General features: G+C 44.8%; 1 protein-coding gene across 1 annotated transcript in view; it reads left to right on the forward strand.

Annotated features, from left to right (window-relative positions):
- Window positions 1-17,489, forward strand: part of LOC129406538 (leucine-rich repeat-containing protein 37A3-like) — a 97,123-nt gene extending 79,634 nt beyond the window's left edge. The window contains exons 10-16 of the mRNA XM_055144699.1: window positions 1,873-1,991; window positions 9,933-11,674; window positions 13,010-13,114; window positions 15,495-15,538; window positions 16,777-16,831; window positions 16,915-17,057; window positions 17,153-17,489. Coding sequence (XP_055000674.1) covers window positions 1,873-1,991; window positions 9,933-11,674; window positions 13,010-13,114; window positions 15,495-15,538; window positions 16,777-16,831; window positions 16,915-17,057; window positions 17,153-17,489 — 2,545 coding nt within the window. The remainder of the gene's footprint in view (window positions 1-1,872; window positions 1,992-9,932; window positions 11,675-13,009; window positions 13,115-15,494; window positions 15,539-16,776; window positions 16,832-16,914; window positions 17,058-17,152) is intronic.

The raw sequence follows: 17,489 nt of genomic DNA on the forward strand, positions 1-17,489 counted from the left end.
GTCATACAATTATAGGACACCCAACCCTCCACCAGTGCCCACCATCCACTACCAATGTCCCCAGGATCCACCCCCTCGTCCCACCCCTACCCCTGCCTCTATGGCAGACAATCTCCCCCATACTGTCTTTTGTTGGACTGGAGTGCTAGCACAGCGGGTAGGGCATTTGCCTTGCACACAGCCAACTGGGGTTCTATTCCTCCGTCCCTCTCAGAGAGCCTGGCAAGCTACTGAGAGTATCCCGCCCGCACAGCAGTCTGGCAAGCTACCCGAGGCATATTCGATATGCCAAAAACAGTAACTAGTCTCACCATGCAGACATTACTGGTACCCGCTTGAGCAAATCGATGAGCAACATGATGACAGTGCTACAGTGCTACTCTCTCTTGTGTTGCTTGTTATGAATAGTATAAGATGTCATGAGACCAGAGGAGTGGCTGTGTGCTCCTCAAATTTTAAAAGTTTAGATAATTAAGGTGTGGAGAAATCTCTGCAGAGAGCTGCTCAGTTCAGAGTTTCTTTGTGTATCTGGATTTTGACCATTAAGGAGCTTAAGTGGCAGCCGAGGGCAGTTTGTGGGCATGACCTCCAGCTTCCCTCGGGGAGAGGGAGGCCAATGAGAGGGACCGGCCCATCCCCTATCCCTTGAGGCCTGGAGTTTGCTGTCACTGAACCTGTGTGCCTGCACTTTTCATTGTGTTCTGGAAGTTGGTGCCTGTCGGGGTTTTTAAGGGGCAGGTGGAGGGATGATGCCTGCCCCTGTCTGAGGCTCCCCAGTGAAGTTGGCCTGGCTTAAAGTCCGGAGGCATCTCGCAGAGAGCTGCTCGGTTCAGAGATTCTTTTGTGTGTCTCTGGATGGTGGCCCTTGTTTCCATCTTCTCAGAGAAATAAACTATTGGCATATGCCCTGCAGGATATGCCCGCTTGGCCGTAGGGCACCTCACCACCAGCCCTAACTGTGGCTTTTATCTCTTTCGAGATTTATGGGGCTCTGAAATATGGTTGGTAACTGAGCTTGTATAACTGAGCCAGACGTAGTTTGTGGGTTGGCTCCCACATACCAAACTTTTGGCTGTTTAGTTTCTTGGTAAACTTGCCCTAAGTTGTTGGGGTTCAGTCACAGGTACATCAGCAATTTTGGGTTATCAGGAAGCCAGAAGGCTCCATCTGGCTGCTGATGCTCTTGCCCCGCAGGTACAGGTTGACCTGCTGGTGGCACCATACCCCAGCTTGTTTATTTTTCTTAAGCTATGTTTAATTGAGTTTAAATTTATATATATATATATATTTTGTTTTAAGTTGAGATACTCAAGAATCCCTTTTGGTGTCTCATGGACACTGGGGATCAAACCCAGGTCAACTGTGTTCAAAGCAAATGCCAGAGCTGCTATACTATAATATTACTCTAGTCCCTATTTTCTCATAGTCTGAAAAAGTGCTTTCAGATTTCCCCAGGTTATAACTGGTATTTTTATCATTCTCTGGGAGCTGGAGAGATAGGATAGTGAGTTAGATATTTGCCTTGCATGTGGTTAACTCTTGTTCAGTCTGGCACTGTCTATGGTTCCCCAAGGCCTGCAAGGAATGATTCCTGAGTCGAGAGCCCAGAGTAATCCCTGAGCACCACCAGATATGACTCAAAAACAAAACTCAATTTTCTGAGGGCTGAAGTGATAGTTAGAGGGGTTAAGGTACACGCTTTGCACGCATCACCTCCCAGTTGGGTTCCCACCACCACTGAGTTCGAGCAGCGCCTCATCCATGGTTCTCAGGAACATTTTGAATAGCTGCACAGTGGCTTTGGCTGCCTCTTCTACCTACTTAAAGTAACCCCTTTACTCTGCACTTAATTCTCTGTGTTTCCATTCATAGGATATTACCTAGGCATCTCACCTGCTGCCTCTGTCAATTTAAAGTTATTATTGAAATCATGTGCAAGACAGTCAAACTACATTGTACCACTCAATGTTCTACCAGTACCACACACTGTGGTGAGTCTGAATTGCCTGCTAATAGATTTTTAATTTATGTTTTATTTTAATTTTAATCACTGATGGCCCATTTTAAACTGATTATGTAGTTGCATTATTTCTATTAAGAGTTCAACTCCCTATATTTCTAAGAACTATTTCCCGTGGTAAAAGTCAGAATCTCAGTTACGTCTTTACCTTAGCAGTCTATGCATGACCTGAGACATCAGAGGAATGGAAGAAAGGGATGGAAGTGGGGAAGGGAGCTAACACTAATGGTCACAAATGAGGGCCACACTGTGGGCAAGGTACTGGTCCTCCAGATGAGAGCTCAGCCACAGAAGGCAGTTTGTAAACAGATTTTATATACAGCAGATCTCAAGCGCCCTTTTCTTCATAGGACAGGTGTCGCTACTTTATTGCATGTGTTTTTGTAATTCAGTAGGCAAGTACAAGTCATACTGTCTTATGAAAATTTTGCTTAGAGCCTGAGAATTTCTGGTTTTCTAAGCAGAGGTTGCCATTCAATCCTTCTAAGGATGGATGGCCTTGTGGATTCTTAGACCATCCCCACCTCTGAGCCTATTTAGAACTTTAACCCTTCCATCTACAAAGCACTCAGGCGCCCTTAAGTATTTTTCCACATAGTAAGTTTACTGACCTTAGCTTGATAACTTCCAAAATGTGTTTTTAAGGGCCCAGGAAAATAGAACAATAGGTTAAAACACATAGTTTTCATGTGGGAGGTGTGAGTGCACCCCCCACAAAACAGTTTCTGAAGCACTGCTGGGAGTATTCCTTGGGTATTACTGAATATGGGGCATGCATGCATGCGCGCACGCGCGCGCGCGCACACACACACACACACACACACACACACACACATGAAACACCCAAAAAAGTGTTTTCATGCCGGGATAGTATGACTCTGATTTGCTAACAGTAATTGGGCACATCCATCACTTTGCTTCTTACACAAAGATAGTGTTATTGTTAAAATCAACTTTTAGCAAGTCTATCACTCCCTTCACAAAGGTGGGCATAACAATCATTTTCAAATCACCTTTCATAAGATGAACATCAATCCTGGGGAATTTGGGGGGTGTGGCGGGGAGAAGAATCAGACTAAAAGGGATGTACAAACTGTGGTGTCTCGACACTTTGGTGGTGGTCCAGGTGAGGTTCACTTTGTACATGGAAACCAATAGTGTTGGTACTATTGTAAACATGTTACTCCAACTGCAATAATGTTAGAGAATAACTAAACCAAATAATCGAAATCAGAATAAGATACTAATAACATTTTTTATTTTAGGTGAGGAGAAGCAAAACTAAAAGTGTTAAATGTGTCTAATGCCTAGATCGCGTGTTCCCATTCTGGGACTCTTTGCAAGTCCATGCTTCTTCCTCACTTCCCTTAACTCCCTCTCTAAACTTCACCATCACCAAAAGCACTTTGAATTCTTCAGTAGAGTTTGGTCGGAGAGATCATCTAGCAGCTACAACACTTGCCTTCCATATGGCAGACTTGAGTTGGATACCTAGCATCCCAGATGGTCCCAATTACTAGCTGCAGTGATCCCTGAGCACAGAGAGAGAAGTAACCCCTGAACATTGCTGGGTTTGGCCCCACCTCCCCCCAAAAGAAACCCAACTACACAATGTTATACTTGACCTTCTAGCAGTCAGAAATTTTGTATGGTTCCCTAACTAGAGCTGGAAATAGTAGGAAGTAAGTGAAGACAAAATACACATCTTATAAGAGCTGTATTCCCCAATTTTGGTAGCTCTGATATTATTTCAGGAGCCAGAGAGATAGTACAGTGAGTAGGGGACTTGCCTTCCACACAGATGACCTGGGTTCCATTGCTGGCATCCTATATAGTTTCCCAAGCACCACCAGCAGTGATTTCCTGAGCACGGAATCAGGAGTAACCCCTGAGCATCACCAATTGTGGCCCACAAACAAAACAAAAAAGATTATTTTCTAGATTTTATCAACATTGCACATTGACATATACTCTGGCAAATCCATTAACCTATCCTTAGACATCTGCCCAGATTCAACAACATCACACTAAAGGCTAATAAGCGAAAGAATTAGTGGGTAGGTGGAGGAAGGGTGCATTCAGATGAGGATCTGATTTCTGGAAGAATTTCTTCTTCGTCTATGATGGTAATAAGAATATTATCACCCAAAAGAGGTAGAGAGAAAAGTCCTCTCTATATGGGCAGGACAGGATAAAGGTATGGGAGTATAACAAGTCATAGTTGAGGGACTGGAGAGATGATCTAATGGAAAGAGTGCTTGCCTTTTTTTTTTCTTTATTGGGTCACAACCGGTGATACACAAGGGTTACTCCTGGCTCTGGCAGTGCTCAGGGGACCATATGGGATGCTGGGATTCGAATCCGGACTGACCACATGCAAAGCAAATGACCTACCTGCTGTGCTATCGCTCCAGTCCCTGGGTGCTTCCCTTTCATGCAGTCAACCTGGGTTCGATTCCCAGCATCCCATGTGGTCCCCCAGGCACCACCCAGAATAGTTTCTGAGAGCAGCACTGTAGCACTGTAGCACTGTTGTCTCGTTGTTCATCGAGTTGCTGAGAGGGCATCACTAACGTCTCCATTGTGAGACTTGTTGTTACTGTTTTTGGCATATCGAATAAGCCACGGGAGCTTACCAGGCTCTGCCGTGCAGGTGGGATACTCTCAGTAGCTTGCCAGGCTCTCCTGAGGGACGGAGGAATCGAACCCGGGTTGGCTGCATTCAAGGCAAATGCCCTACCCACTGTTCTATCGATAACTCCAGCCTGCTGGACATAATTACCTTAAAAAAAGATTTTTAAATTAATTTTTAATTTGCTTTTGGGGGCCACACCCATTAATGCTCAGGGCTTACTCCTGGCTCTGCACTCAGGAATTACTTCTGCTAGTGTTCAGGGAACACGTGAGATTCCAGGGATCAAATCTGGGTTGGACACATGCAAGGTGAATGCTCTACCTTCTGTACTCTCTCTCTAGCCCTGCATTTATCTACTTTTATAAGGCGGTTCTATATTATTTTAAAAGTATACTATCAACAATTATGCAAACAAGTATAAGTAATAGGCACATGTAAAATTTAATTAAAGTAAATATTTAGCCATGATAAAGATTTTTTTTTGGCTGGAGATAGTAAAGCAGGTAAAGTGATTGCCTTGCGTGTAACCAACCCGGATTCAATCCCTGGCATCTCATATGGTCCCCCAAATGCTATCATGAGTGATTTCTGAGTGCAGAACCAGAAGTACCCCCTAAGCATTGCCATGTAGTCCCCTCCCCCCAAAAAAATCCAACTATTTTTCAAATGTAGTTTATCTTTTTGATGCATTCAGAGCACCAAGTCTAAACTTTATCATATATCATTTTACATATTTGCTTAGTACACCTTATTATGATCAACAGCAGGCTTGTTTTGTTAAACTTTTGTCAAACGTGATAATTGTGAGCCATAAAAATAACTAACTAAAAAAATAAAAAATATTATTTTTGTAGTACATTAAACCATTCAAATTTCTTGGGCTTATTCTTTTTTTTTAATATGTATCCTCGTTTATTCTTCCTTAAAGATTCTTCAAGACACATTTAAGAATACCCATCAGAATTCGACTAAAAAGGCCATATTTTTCCACATTTTTGGATTTCTCTTAGGAATCGTGGTTTCCCAGAGCCATCCGTAACCTCTTGGTCCTGATTGCACAGCCACCTTTCTTATCTAGGATTATAGATTTTGAGCATTTCTGGGTCATCCCTGCTTATCAAATAATATCCTTGCCTCCGGCATGCACCTGCCTTTCTTGTTAAACAATCTTTTCAGTACCTTCTCTTAGGTTAGCTTTACATGCCCCCAGTTTTGAACACATTCATACCTTGCATGTTAATGCCTCACTAACTTAACTCATACTTTCAATGAGGATTCTGTGAAAGTCTCTTTATCCTGAACAAAAAGGCTTAGAAATTACGGAGAAAATTTTATATTATATCTGTATCAATTGCTGCAATGACGCATTTTTTCACCTGATCTATCTGATATCATTCTCTCAACCACCCTGGAAGAGATAAGCTGTTCTATTAGCAAACAGGGCAACTTGTGTCTTCTTGGATATCGCCAAACTGAACTAGATTTCCACTAATTAAATTGTCCTCCATCTACTGGAGAACCACGGGTTGAATTGGAGGCTTCCTTCTAAACTTCTTCTTTTTTTAATATGTTTATTTTTTTAATTTGTGAGTCACTGTGAGGGTATAGTTACAAATTTACCCATTTTCGTGCTTGTGTTTCCCTCATACAATGTTTGAGAACCCATCCCTTCACCAGTGTCCATTCTCCACCACCAATGAACCCAGTATCCCTCCCACTCTCCAATCCCGTCCTCCCCACCCCATCCCGCCTCTGTGGCAGGGTATTCCATTTTGTCCTCTCTCTCCTTTTGGGTGTTGTGGTTTGTGATAGGGGTATTGAGTGGCCATCGTGTTCAGTCTCTAGTCTACTTTCTGCACGCATCTCCCTTCCCGCGCAGGATGTCCAACCACAGTTTACTTGGTGTTCCCTTCTCTATCCGGGCTGCCTTTCCCCCAGCATGTGAGGCCAGCTTCCAAGCCATGGAGCCAACCTTGGTATTATATACTACTATTCTTGGGTGTTAGTCTCCTACTCTGTTATTTTATATTCCACAGATGAGTGCAGTCTTACTATGTCTGTCCCTCTCTTTCTGACTCATTTCACTTAGCATGATACTTTCCATGTTGATCCACTTATATGCAAAGTTCATGACTTCACCTTTTCTAACAGCTGCATAATATTTCATTGTATAGATGTACCAAAGTTTCTTTAACCAGTCATCTGTTCTAGGGCACTCAGGTTTTTTCCAGATTCTTGCTATTGTAAGCAGTGCTGCGATGAACATATAAGTGCAGATGTCATTTCGACTATATTTTTTTTGTTTGTCCAGGATATATTCCCAGAAGTGGTATTGCTGGATTAAATGGAAGCTCAATTTCTAGTTGTTTGAGAAGCGTCCATTTTGTTTTCCAAAGGGGCTGAACCAGTCGGCATTCCCACTAGAAGTGTAGAAGGGTCCCTTTCTCCCCAATCCTCTCCAGCAGTGGTTGCTTTTGTTCTTTTGGATGTGTGCCATTCTCTATGGTGTGAGGTGGTATCTCATGGTTGTTTTGATCTGCATCTCCGTGATGATTAGTGATGTAGAGCACTTTTTCATGTGCCTTTTGGCCATTCGTATCTCTTCCTTGGGAAAGTTTCTGTTTATTTCTTCGTCCCATTTTCTGATGGGGTTGGATGTTTTCTTCTTGTAGAGTTCAACCAGTGCTTTATATACCCTTGATATCAACCCCTTATCGGATGGGTATTGGGTGAATATCCTTTCCCATTCTGTAGATTGCCTTTGTATTTTGGTCATGGTATCTTTTGCGGTGCAGAAGCTTCTTAGTTTAATATAGTCCCATTTGTTTATCTCTGTTTCCACTTGGTTGGTTAGTTGCATGTCATCTTTGAAGATACCTTTAGCTTCAATATCGTGGAGGGTTTTTCCGACCTTGTCTTCGATGTACCTTATGGACTGTGCTCTGATGTTGAGATCTTTAATCCATTTTGATCTGATTTTTGTGCCTGGTGTCAGGTCGAGGTCTAAGCCCATTTTTTTGCATGTGGTTGCCCAGGTATGCCAGCACCATTTGTTAAAGAGGCTTTCCTTGTTCCACTTCACATTTCTTGCTCCCTTATCAAAGATTAGATGATCATATATTTGAGGTTGTTCTTGGGCTTATTCTTATGCTCCTCTAACTCAGGGTTGAATTATCTAATAGCTGCATTATTATGTCTGCAAACTTTATTAAATAGTTTCTCTGATAAACCTAAAGAAGATCCAAATACATGTGATTTGTTTGACATACCAGGAACTAATCTCATAGCCATCCCAATGATACATTATGAAAAGTTTTCAAATGTTAATAGTGATTGATGGCATTAATATTTTTCAATTAGCTTATAACAGTTATAAGATAGATTCTAACATGGACCTTAGTGTTAAATTGTGTTATTAAAAGAGTAAAACTATCAGCACAAAGAATAAATTATTAAATTAGTTCAGTGTTTATATAAACCAATAAGCATGAAGAGCAGGTAGACATTAAGAAAGGTATATTTTACTCAAAAAGTGTAGACTTTAAATCAGAATTTGGAACTTGCTCAATTTTAATCTTAATTTTTCTCTATCTAAAACACTCCTCCTTAATCATAGAGGAAGGTCACTTATCTCTAAGATGCATGTTATTTAAGTCAGCTGTGCATCAATCCTGTCCTGTGGCTGAATCACAGACCCAAGGTTAGTTAGTTTTTAATGATCTGAAATACTTTCAGATTCACAGAATACAGTTGGAACCAGATTATGTTGAATTCATAACTCAACAGACTTCAATTCTGAATTCCTAGAAATCAGAATTGCTAGAATTCTGAAGCAGAACCAGGAGTAACCCCTGAGCATGGCTGGGAATGGCCAAAAAATAAAACAGAAGTCATTGTTGATCTGTAAAGAGTCTAACTGGGCAGCAAATATTTCTCTTGAATACTAGGCACTTGGTCCTTGGGGACCAGTGGAATAATCATATTATTATTGTTTGTGTGTTTGCTTGTTTGGGGGCATACTCAGAGGTGCTCAAAGTTTACTCCTGACTTTGTGTTCAGGGGTCAGGCCTGGTAAGGCTTGAGGGACCCTATGGGGTGCTGGGGATCAGATCCAGGTTGGCTGCGTAGAAGACAAGTACTTTATCTACTCTACTGTCACTCTGCCCTCCAGTGGAATAATCCTAAATACATGTACTGAGTGAATTTATCTATATCTATTAAATTAGTATATATATATATATGCACATAACATACATGTAGAGCAGTCGGAGCGATAGCACAGTGGTTGGTCATTCACCTTTCACGCACCTGACCTAAATTCGATTCCTCCGCCCCTCTCAGAGAGCCTGGCAAGCTACCCATGCGTATTGGATATGCCAAAAACAGTAACAATAAGTCTCTCAATGAGAGACGTTACTGGTGCCCGCTTGAGCAAATCGATGAGCAATGGGATGACAGTGACAGTGACATATAGAGTAATATATATACATATATGTATATATGTATATATATATATACACACACACATATACATATACCTCTCTGAGAGCCCGGCAAACTACTGAGACAATCCCACTCACATGGGCAGAGCCTGGCAAGCTACCTGTGGTGTATTCAATATGCCAAAAGCAGTAATGATAGGTTTCATTCTCCTGACCCTGAAAGAGTCTCTAGTCATTGGGAAAGATGAGTAAGGAGAGGCTGCAAAATCTCTGGGCTTCGAGGAATGGAGACCTTATTGGTGCCTGTTCGAGTAAATAGATGAACAATGGGATGACAGTGATAGTGACATGTACTGAGCTTCATGCCTTATTTATTCTGAATAAATAGCGATGACCACTTCATTACTCCTTTTGTCAATCACTGTCACTGTCATCCCATTGCTCATCGATTTGTTCGAGCGGGCACCAGTAACGTCTCTCATTGAGAGACTTATTGTTACTGTTTTTGGCATATCCAATACGCACGGGTAGCTTGCCAGGCTCTGCCGCGAGGGCTCCATACTCTCAGTAGCTTGCTGGGCTCTCTGAGAGAGGCGAAGGAATCGAACTCGGGTCATCCGCGTGAAAGGCGAATGCCCAACTGCAGTGCTATCGCTCCAGCCAGCCTTTTGTCAATCATAGGTGTAAATTTAGGGTTTCCCTGTTCCCCGTCCCACCATACGGCATTCATTTACTGATTACTTATTTGCTTGCCTGGGATTTCTGTCTGTCGATGCTCCCAAAATTCTCCCCAGTCATCTTTCATGATGACAAGCAAGCTCTTTCTTTTTGACAGATGAGGAAGAGTCCATAAGCAACACCAAAGGGGACTTCATGAAGGTTTTACAGGCCCGAAAGAGGACAACCAGCACCGAGCTAACCATTGAATCGGAGAACACCTCGCCAGAGAGGAACAGCATGTCCCTTTTAGTGAACGAGCAGCTAGACGTGAATGATGAGAGTGATATCAGTACTGGGCTAAATTACATAGTGCCTTTTCTCCTGGATGGGAACATAGGAGATTTTGAATCAACATTGTTATCCTTCGTTAAGCTCCTTTTTTCAGATATGCAAGATGGAGCAAATCCTCTGGAACATTTGAAGAATAGCACAATTCCGATGTCTCTACAGCTCGAATCCAACAATACAACATACAATAAGTCGAAAAGTCTCCATTTTCTGGAAAGCTTGATAAATGCAGGAACTCAAGCAAAAGTTCACAAAGCTAGAAAGAGAGAGAAAACTGCCACGCTGGTCAGTTCCATACTTTTTGGGCCCAAACTGAAACATCACATCTTTCCGAAGAAATTGAAAACTGTCTGGCCAAAGAGAAAGCACTTAGGAAAGGTGGAGGAGGGGGAGAGGCAAGCACTGCAGATGAGCAGCACGTTCAAGAACCCCGGGGGCCTCCAGAAGAGGCGCTTCAAAGAAGGGGGCAATCAGCACAGCCTAAGGAAAGGGGAGGCTCTGCCCACGACGGGGAACATTGCCCAAAAAAGAAGGCTCAGGCAGCCGGCCCCAAGAGAACCGAAAGAGCTTCCCTTGGCAGGGAGGCCCACGAAATGGGTGGAAAACTCCTTCAATGAAGAGGCCTCCTCCATCCAGGAGCACAAGGCGGTGTTCTCCATGCCCCTGAAAGAGTTCTCCATGGGCAGCCCATCTGCCGCCACTCCTAAAGTCCCATCCGAGAACCCCAAAGACCTAAGGGACATTCTCCGCGTTTTAGAAGACGCAGATGCCAGGGTTCGGAACATGAAGTTTCCCAGGCCCATCCCACACAATGGAACAAATTATAATTTTCAGAAATCTTACTCTCACCTGGGACGCAGAAGGGCCAAAGCCAGATCGAATACAGAGACGAAGGAATCAGCACCGGAGAGGCCGGTGCCAGACGCCAAGCGGCCTCCTTTCGCTGCGGTGAAGAGCCTCATCAAGTCCCCACCAAGAGAGGAGTCTCTGTCTTGGAGAGATCAGGACAAACCTTTGCTCCAGTCCTTTCAACCTTCACACTCATCTGCAGGAAAAAGGACTGCAGAAAGCACGCATGCTGCTAATGGGACAAACACCAGAGGCATCACGGTGCCAGAGAAAACTGTCGGTAGCAAAGGCACCTCCCATGAGAAGGACGCCCCGATGGTGGACAACCTCATGCCGACTGTCAAGCAGTCCAGCGAGATGCAGTGGGAATATCACAACGTGGCCACAGACATCGTCTCTGCCACACAAAGACCAGACCCAAGAGAACAACTGGAGATGGAATACATCCAGCAGCTGCGGTCCCTTATCCCCAACAATAACGTGAGGAAGCTCATTGCTCACATGATGCGGACTCTAAAAACGGACTGCTCTGAGCCTCAGTTGAAGCTGGCATGTGCCACGCTCCTCTCTGAAACCGGCCTCCTGATGAAGCGTCTCAGTGAGCAGGAGGAAGGAAAGGTTCCCAAGCCAGAATGGGATACGGACCAGTGGAAGACTGAGAACTTCATCAGTGACAATACCGAAGGCCAGGATGAACAGAAACAGCCAGAGGAAAGTGAGGTGAGGACAGATTTTTTTTCATAGAGTCTCATAAGTGAAATAAGTCAGAAGAAGGACAAACAGAATGATTGCACTCATTTTTGGGATGTTAAAAAATAAATTAAATCTTAGTATGAGATTAACACCCAAGGACATTTAGAAACAACGACCAGGATGAATGGTCCACAGTTGAAAGCCTGCCTCAAGGGCTGGGAGAGAGGGCAGCTGGGATAGAGAAGGGATCACGATAACAATGATAGTTGGAAGGGATCCCTCTGGATGGGAGACGTGTGCTGAAAGTGAGTAAAGGATCAAACATGATGACCTCTCAGTATCTGCATTGCAAACTATAATGTCCAACAGGGGGGTGTAGAGTGAGAGGAGAGAGGAGACAGCAAGAGAGAAGGGAGAGGGAAGAAATGGGAAAAGAGAGAGGCGGAAAGAAAAGGTGAAAGAGAGGGACAGAGAGGAGAGAGAGAGAGAGAGAGAGAGAGAGAGAGAGAGAGGTGGGTTGAGGGTGGGGGGAGGTGGCAGGAGGGATACAGGGATGTTGATGGGGGGTAATGTACACTGGTGGAGGGACAGGTGTTGGAGCACTGAATGGCTGACACTGGATAACAATCAGGAAAGCTCTGTAACTGTATCTCACAGTGACCAGGCTCAGGGGCTTCTGGGGCTCTCAGGCCATGCCATGAAAGAACACGAGCAGGAAGACCAGGGTCTCTTGGCTCTCCCTCTTTTACTTGCTCGCTCTCTTTTTTGTGGCCACACAATTTTGACTACAATAATGATGGTCCCTGTGCTCATTTATAGAAAGGTAGCACTGTTCCTAGGAGAGGTGTGAGAGGACCTAACACACCAGATAAATAAATTGTAGAAGGAAAGGCTACAGACAAGATGGTGTAACATATCTGGTGTGCTCTGTAAGAACATATTGGGGCCAAGGAGAAAGTTCAACACGAGTGCCCCTGAGCACTGAGCCAGCAGTAGCTCTGAGGACCCTGGGTATGGGCTGAAAACAAAAACAAAACAACCCCAAAACATATCAAACAAAAGCCTATAGTCCACTCATTTGAGAGAATGGGATTTTAGACTGTATAAGAATAGTTAGCCATTCTTTCTAATGTGCTTAAGAATCCTTCCCATTTTTTTGTCTAATTGTTCTTGGGTGCTGGGGCGATAGTACAGTGGGTTAGGCACTTGCCTTGCATGCCAACACCCCAAATTCTATCCCCAGCATCCCTTTTGGTCCTCCAGGAGTGATTTCGAATTGCAGAGCCAGGAGTAACCCCTGATCATCACTGGGTGTGGCCCCCCAAAAATAATGCATAAAAATAACTGTTCTTTTTCTTTCAGCTCACAAAAGAAGTTCCAGGATATGGCTATAATAACAAATTATTCTTGGCAATATCTGTGACTGTACTCGTGATGATATTGATTATAATTTTCTGTCTCATTGAGGTAAGAACAGTTCATTCAGACTTCCAGGATTTAATCTGTCTTATAATAGATTCAGGGGCTACAAATGGAAAATAGAAGCCCCTTTTCCTCCTATGACACTTGATTTTCCTCTTCAGTCTTGAGTAATGAGGTGTGCTTGCTTCTCATATTGCAAAGATGATCCCAGGGCTTGTGAAGAAACCTGACTCCTGGGAGGTCACTGTGGAAGTGAAACCAAAATAACAAGCTCTTAGATAACTTTGAAGATAAGAAGGATAGAGATGAAACAAAAAGATGAACCCCCTGTGTGCTGTTTGGGGACTACACCCTGCAATGTTCAGGTCCTGCCCCCCAGCTCATTGCGGGGGGCGGGGCGGGGGGGAGTGTCACTTCTGGTGGTGCTCAGGGCACCTTGCAGAGCTATGGATCCAGCCTGGACCTTCTGCATGCAAAGCATGCACTCGGACCATTCAGCTCTCTCACTCTCTCTCTGGTCCCAATATAAATTTTTTTCCTCTTTTAAATTCAAAAGAATGTCAGTGGTTTGATGTACTCACCACTCACTGACATTCTTCTACTGATTACTTTCCTTGTTGACTGGAAGGATCAAAATGGAGAATCTCCACCCTCCTGGGACTGAAAGATAAAGGTGTTGTTGTCCTGCTGATCAGTGCAGTAGCCCTCTTTAGGTTTAAGGTCTGTCCTGGTAGATGAAGTTAAAACTGCAGCTAAGACAGGGGTGATAGCTTCGAGGGCTAGTTTCCATACTTTGCATGACGGAGACCTGGATTCTATCCTCAGCACTACATGGTCCCGCAGACCCACCAGGGCCATCAGGAGCTCCTCCCAAAGAGCAAATCAAGTTGTTCCTGCATATGCTGGGTGGCTCCCAAACCAAACATACGCATACTGCAGCCTGAGCCCTCATTGGGCTACTCTGATCATGGCAGGCGTGCAGTAGTTACTCCAAGGAGCTCAGCTACATCTGTCTACTGTTCAATTACACACCACTGACTTTTCCCAGCAGGCACATTAAATAAGTGATTTAAGGGCCAGGGAGATAACTCAAAAGACTAAAACTTCAACTCACTTTGCACATGGGAACCCCAGGTGCTAGCCATAGTGCTACCTGGTCCCTGAGTACCACTCCAGAAGTAGCCCCCACAAGTACCAACTGCCAGGTAGAGCCTTAAAAAAAAACCAACAGCAAAATGTGATTGAAGGGGTTCGGGATCTAGGTTAGTGGTGTTGCACTTGTCTTGCGTGTGTGAGGCCCTGGGTTCGATCCCTGGCACCACCACAACAACCAACAAAGAATTAGAATAAATTAGAAGTGACGGTGCTGAGGAAGAGCTCTCTGAGCCTTTGATATGTGTAAGCTGCTCATTTGTGACATCACCAGCAAACACAGCACTGATTTATGCCAACCACAGTACAAGGCGTTTCCTATATGTTGTCTGGTTTAATCCTCGCAGTCCTCTAAGGGCAGCATTAGCATCCCTCCATTCCTGCTGTTCTTGTCATGCTGGGTACCAAACCCCCGTCTCCTGCATGCAAGGCAGGCATTCTCCCACTGAGCTACCTCCCCAGCCCCATCATCCCACTTTCAAACATGAGGGTCACATGCAAAGCAGCCCGTGCTCCTTATTCCACTGTTCCATTTTATCTCCTTAAGGACAAAAACACGGAAATGTTTAAAGTATTGAAATTTCAGTAGAAGTCGGTCTAACAGTTGACATATTGATTTACTTATTTATTTATTGGGGGCTATCTGTGCTCAGGGCTTATTCCTGGCTCTGCTCTCAGGGATCACTCCCAATAGGGTTCAGGGAACTATCTGGGGTCCTGGGATCGAATCTGGGTCAACCACGTTCAAGGGAAGTGCCCCATCCACTGTATATTTATAGCTCCAGGAATCGACATATCTCATAGAAGCTTTATTGGATTTGGTTTGTTTGGGGAGGAAACATTGCAATTGCAACCAAGTTTTGTCTCCTGTAAGACTCGACTCTGCTCGTTGCATTGAGGTGGACTCCTCACTGGGGATGAATAGTGGCGATGGGAAAGGCATCAGACTGGTTCTTGACATTGTTTAGAAAACATTGTTAAAAAGAATGTTTCTGTGTTTGGGTATTGGCAGATACTTTGTTTCCTACCTCATTTTTTTAAAATTTTAAATCTGGATTAATGTCCTGAATTTCTCTAAAACAGTCACTAAGCTGTATTCCTAACTGCCCCTTAAGTCATGTGCTGTAGGAGAGTCCAGGGACTATTAATCAGAAGAGAATTCCTGTTCTCAAAAAGTGACATCAGTGAGTAGGTACAGCAAAATCAATGGATTTAATAAGGTTGTATAGAGATTGGTCACCGCGATAATCATGATCATATTTTTTTTAAACAGATTTATTCTCATAGACCAGAGGAGTGTAAAGATGGAAGATCCAGGTAAATATTAGTCTGTCAATCTTTCATTTACCTTGGAGTGTCCTTCCCCGCCGTGCTTAGGGACTCTGGAGCCCTTCCGTGTGCTACTTGGCCCTATGACCTGGCCTGAGTTCAGCATTAGTGTCTTAGGGCCCCGTAAGGCCAGGCTGCTCAGTCCCCCATGTGGGGTGGCTCTGCTCTCAGGGATCACAGCCCACCTGTGCTCAGGGAGGCCATATGGTGCCAGAGACCAAAGTTGGAGGCTCACGCCCAAAAGGCCCTTTTAACTCTCTTTCCAGTAGCTTGAGGCTACTCTAGCCTCAGCGCTCAGTGTGGTGCCAGGAATTGAACCCAGGGCCTCACACATGCAAGCCAAGTACTTTACCATTGAGGCACATCCCCCAACCTCTGTCTCTAACTCTTATAAGAAGGAACCGAGGGAAAATGGAAACTACCTTGCCCTTGGGGGTGCACTGCTGGTGAGTGGGAAAGAGCATGGTCCCTGTCCCTTGGGACCTCTCCATTGATGACCAGAGTCCTTGAACTGGGAGCTGCGTTTCTTATCTCCACTCAGCGCCCACTTGCTCTGTACACACGCACTGCCTGTAAAGCTCGAGACTGTTCACACAGTCTCCTCTGTTCACACTCAAAACCCATCGCCGTGCCTCAGTGTGGTTCCTGCCTTTGATGCTGATACCTGTGGCTTCTTTGCTCACTGGCGATTGTCTGCAGGATGAAAGCTAGTGTGCTAAAGAACTTGGCTAACTGCACACAGGCATTTACTCTAGTTCAGCATCTGGGATAAAGCAGCTGGGACGATAGAATCACCTCCCCCAACCAAAACTTCCGGTAAAGGGTGCCTGAGAGACTAAATCCAGAGGCAACCAGTGGAAAGGCTTCTGGACAGACTCTAGTGCTTTCTCTCAGTGTGGTGGGCAGTTTGTTCATTGCACAGGGCATTTGCTGGGGCCATGGTGGTGAGCACAACTACATGTCATTCCTGTTTTTCTAGCCAGGCTACATGTAATGGTCTCTTGAGAGACTGTGTGGTCCCTTTGGAAGGACCCAACAAATGTCTAAAAACTGCCACAGGTATGCATGGAAACTTTGTCAAGGTGTCAGGTCATAGTGGTTTGACTCATCATGGCTCCAGACCTAGGTACCGATGTAGTTATCCTAACAAGACCAGAGACCTCCATCCTAGGAAGCATGGGAAATGGGTGAATGATGAATGATGTGTGTCCGTGTTTTCCTCCAAGGATCTTCTTTGGATTATTGCTTCGTAGGAGAAGTTCAGTGGAACATGAGCCTCAGGTAAGCAAGGGGAAGGAGGGGCACTGAGGCAGGACAGGAGTGGGCCGGGGTGCAGGATCATGAGCTCCCCTTGCCTTTTCCAGGAGGACTTTTTCTGGCGAAGGCGGCCCCTGTGGTTGAGGGACATGTATCAGCCACTCAATGCCATACGTCAGAAAAACATGGCACGGAAGCTACATGACAAGGATTCCTCTGACGAGGACGAGACTTTCAACAGAAACCAAGGGTAAATGATGGGACAGGTCCAATACCAAATTGAAGTCAGGAAGAGGTGCAGAGGGGGGACGTCCATTGCGAGAGCTGACTGTATTCTTGTTCCAGGGAGCTCAGAGTAGTGAAAACAGAACTGACTCCTGAGGAGAAAGCAGCCAAGGAGACCAAAGCAGCCATGAAGTCCCAGGGAGCACGGAAGACTCAGGCACCTCAGCGCCCCCCACCACCACTTGTCCCCCTGGCACGACAGACCAACAAATCTCTACATGACACCCTGACACCACAGACTCCCCCCCAGTCACGACAGTCCATCAGGTCTTCACAGCCCCTCTCAGCACGACAGTCCATCAAGGCTCCACAGGTCCCCCATGCACGAGAGTCCTTCAGATCCCAGGAGATCCTGTCATCACTGGAGATCTCAACTCAGATTGATGAGGAGCAATAG

Source organism: Sorex araneus, chromosome 7 (assembly GCF_027595985.1).
Source record: "Sorex araneus isolate mSorAra2 chromosome 7, mSorAra2.pri, whole genome shotgun sequence".
NCBI lineage: Eukaryota > Metazoa > Chordata > Mammalia > Eulipotyphla > Soricidae > Sorex > Sorex araneus.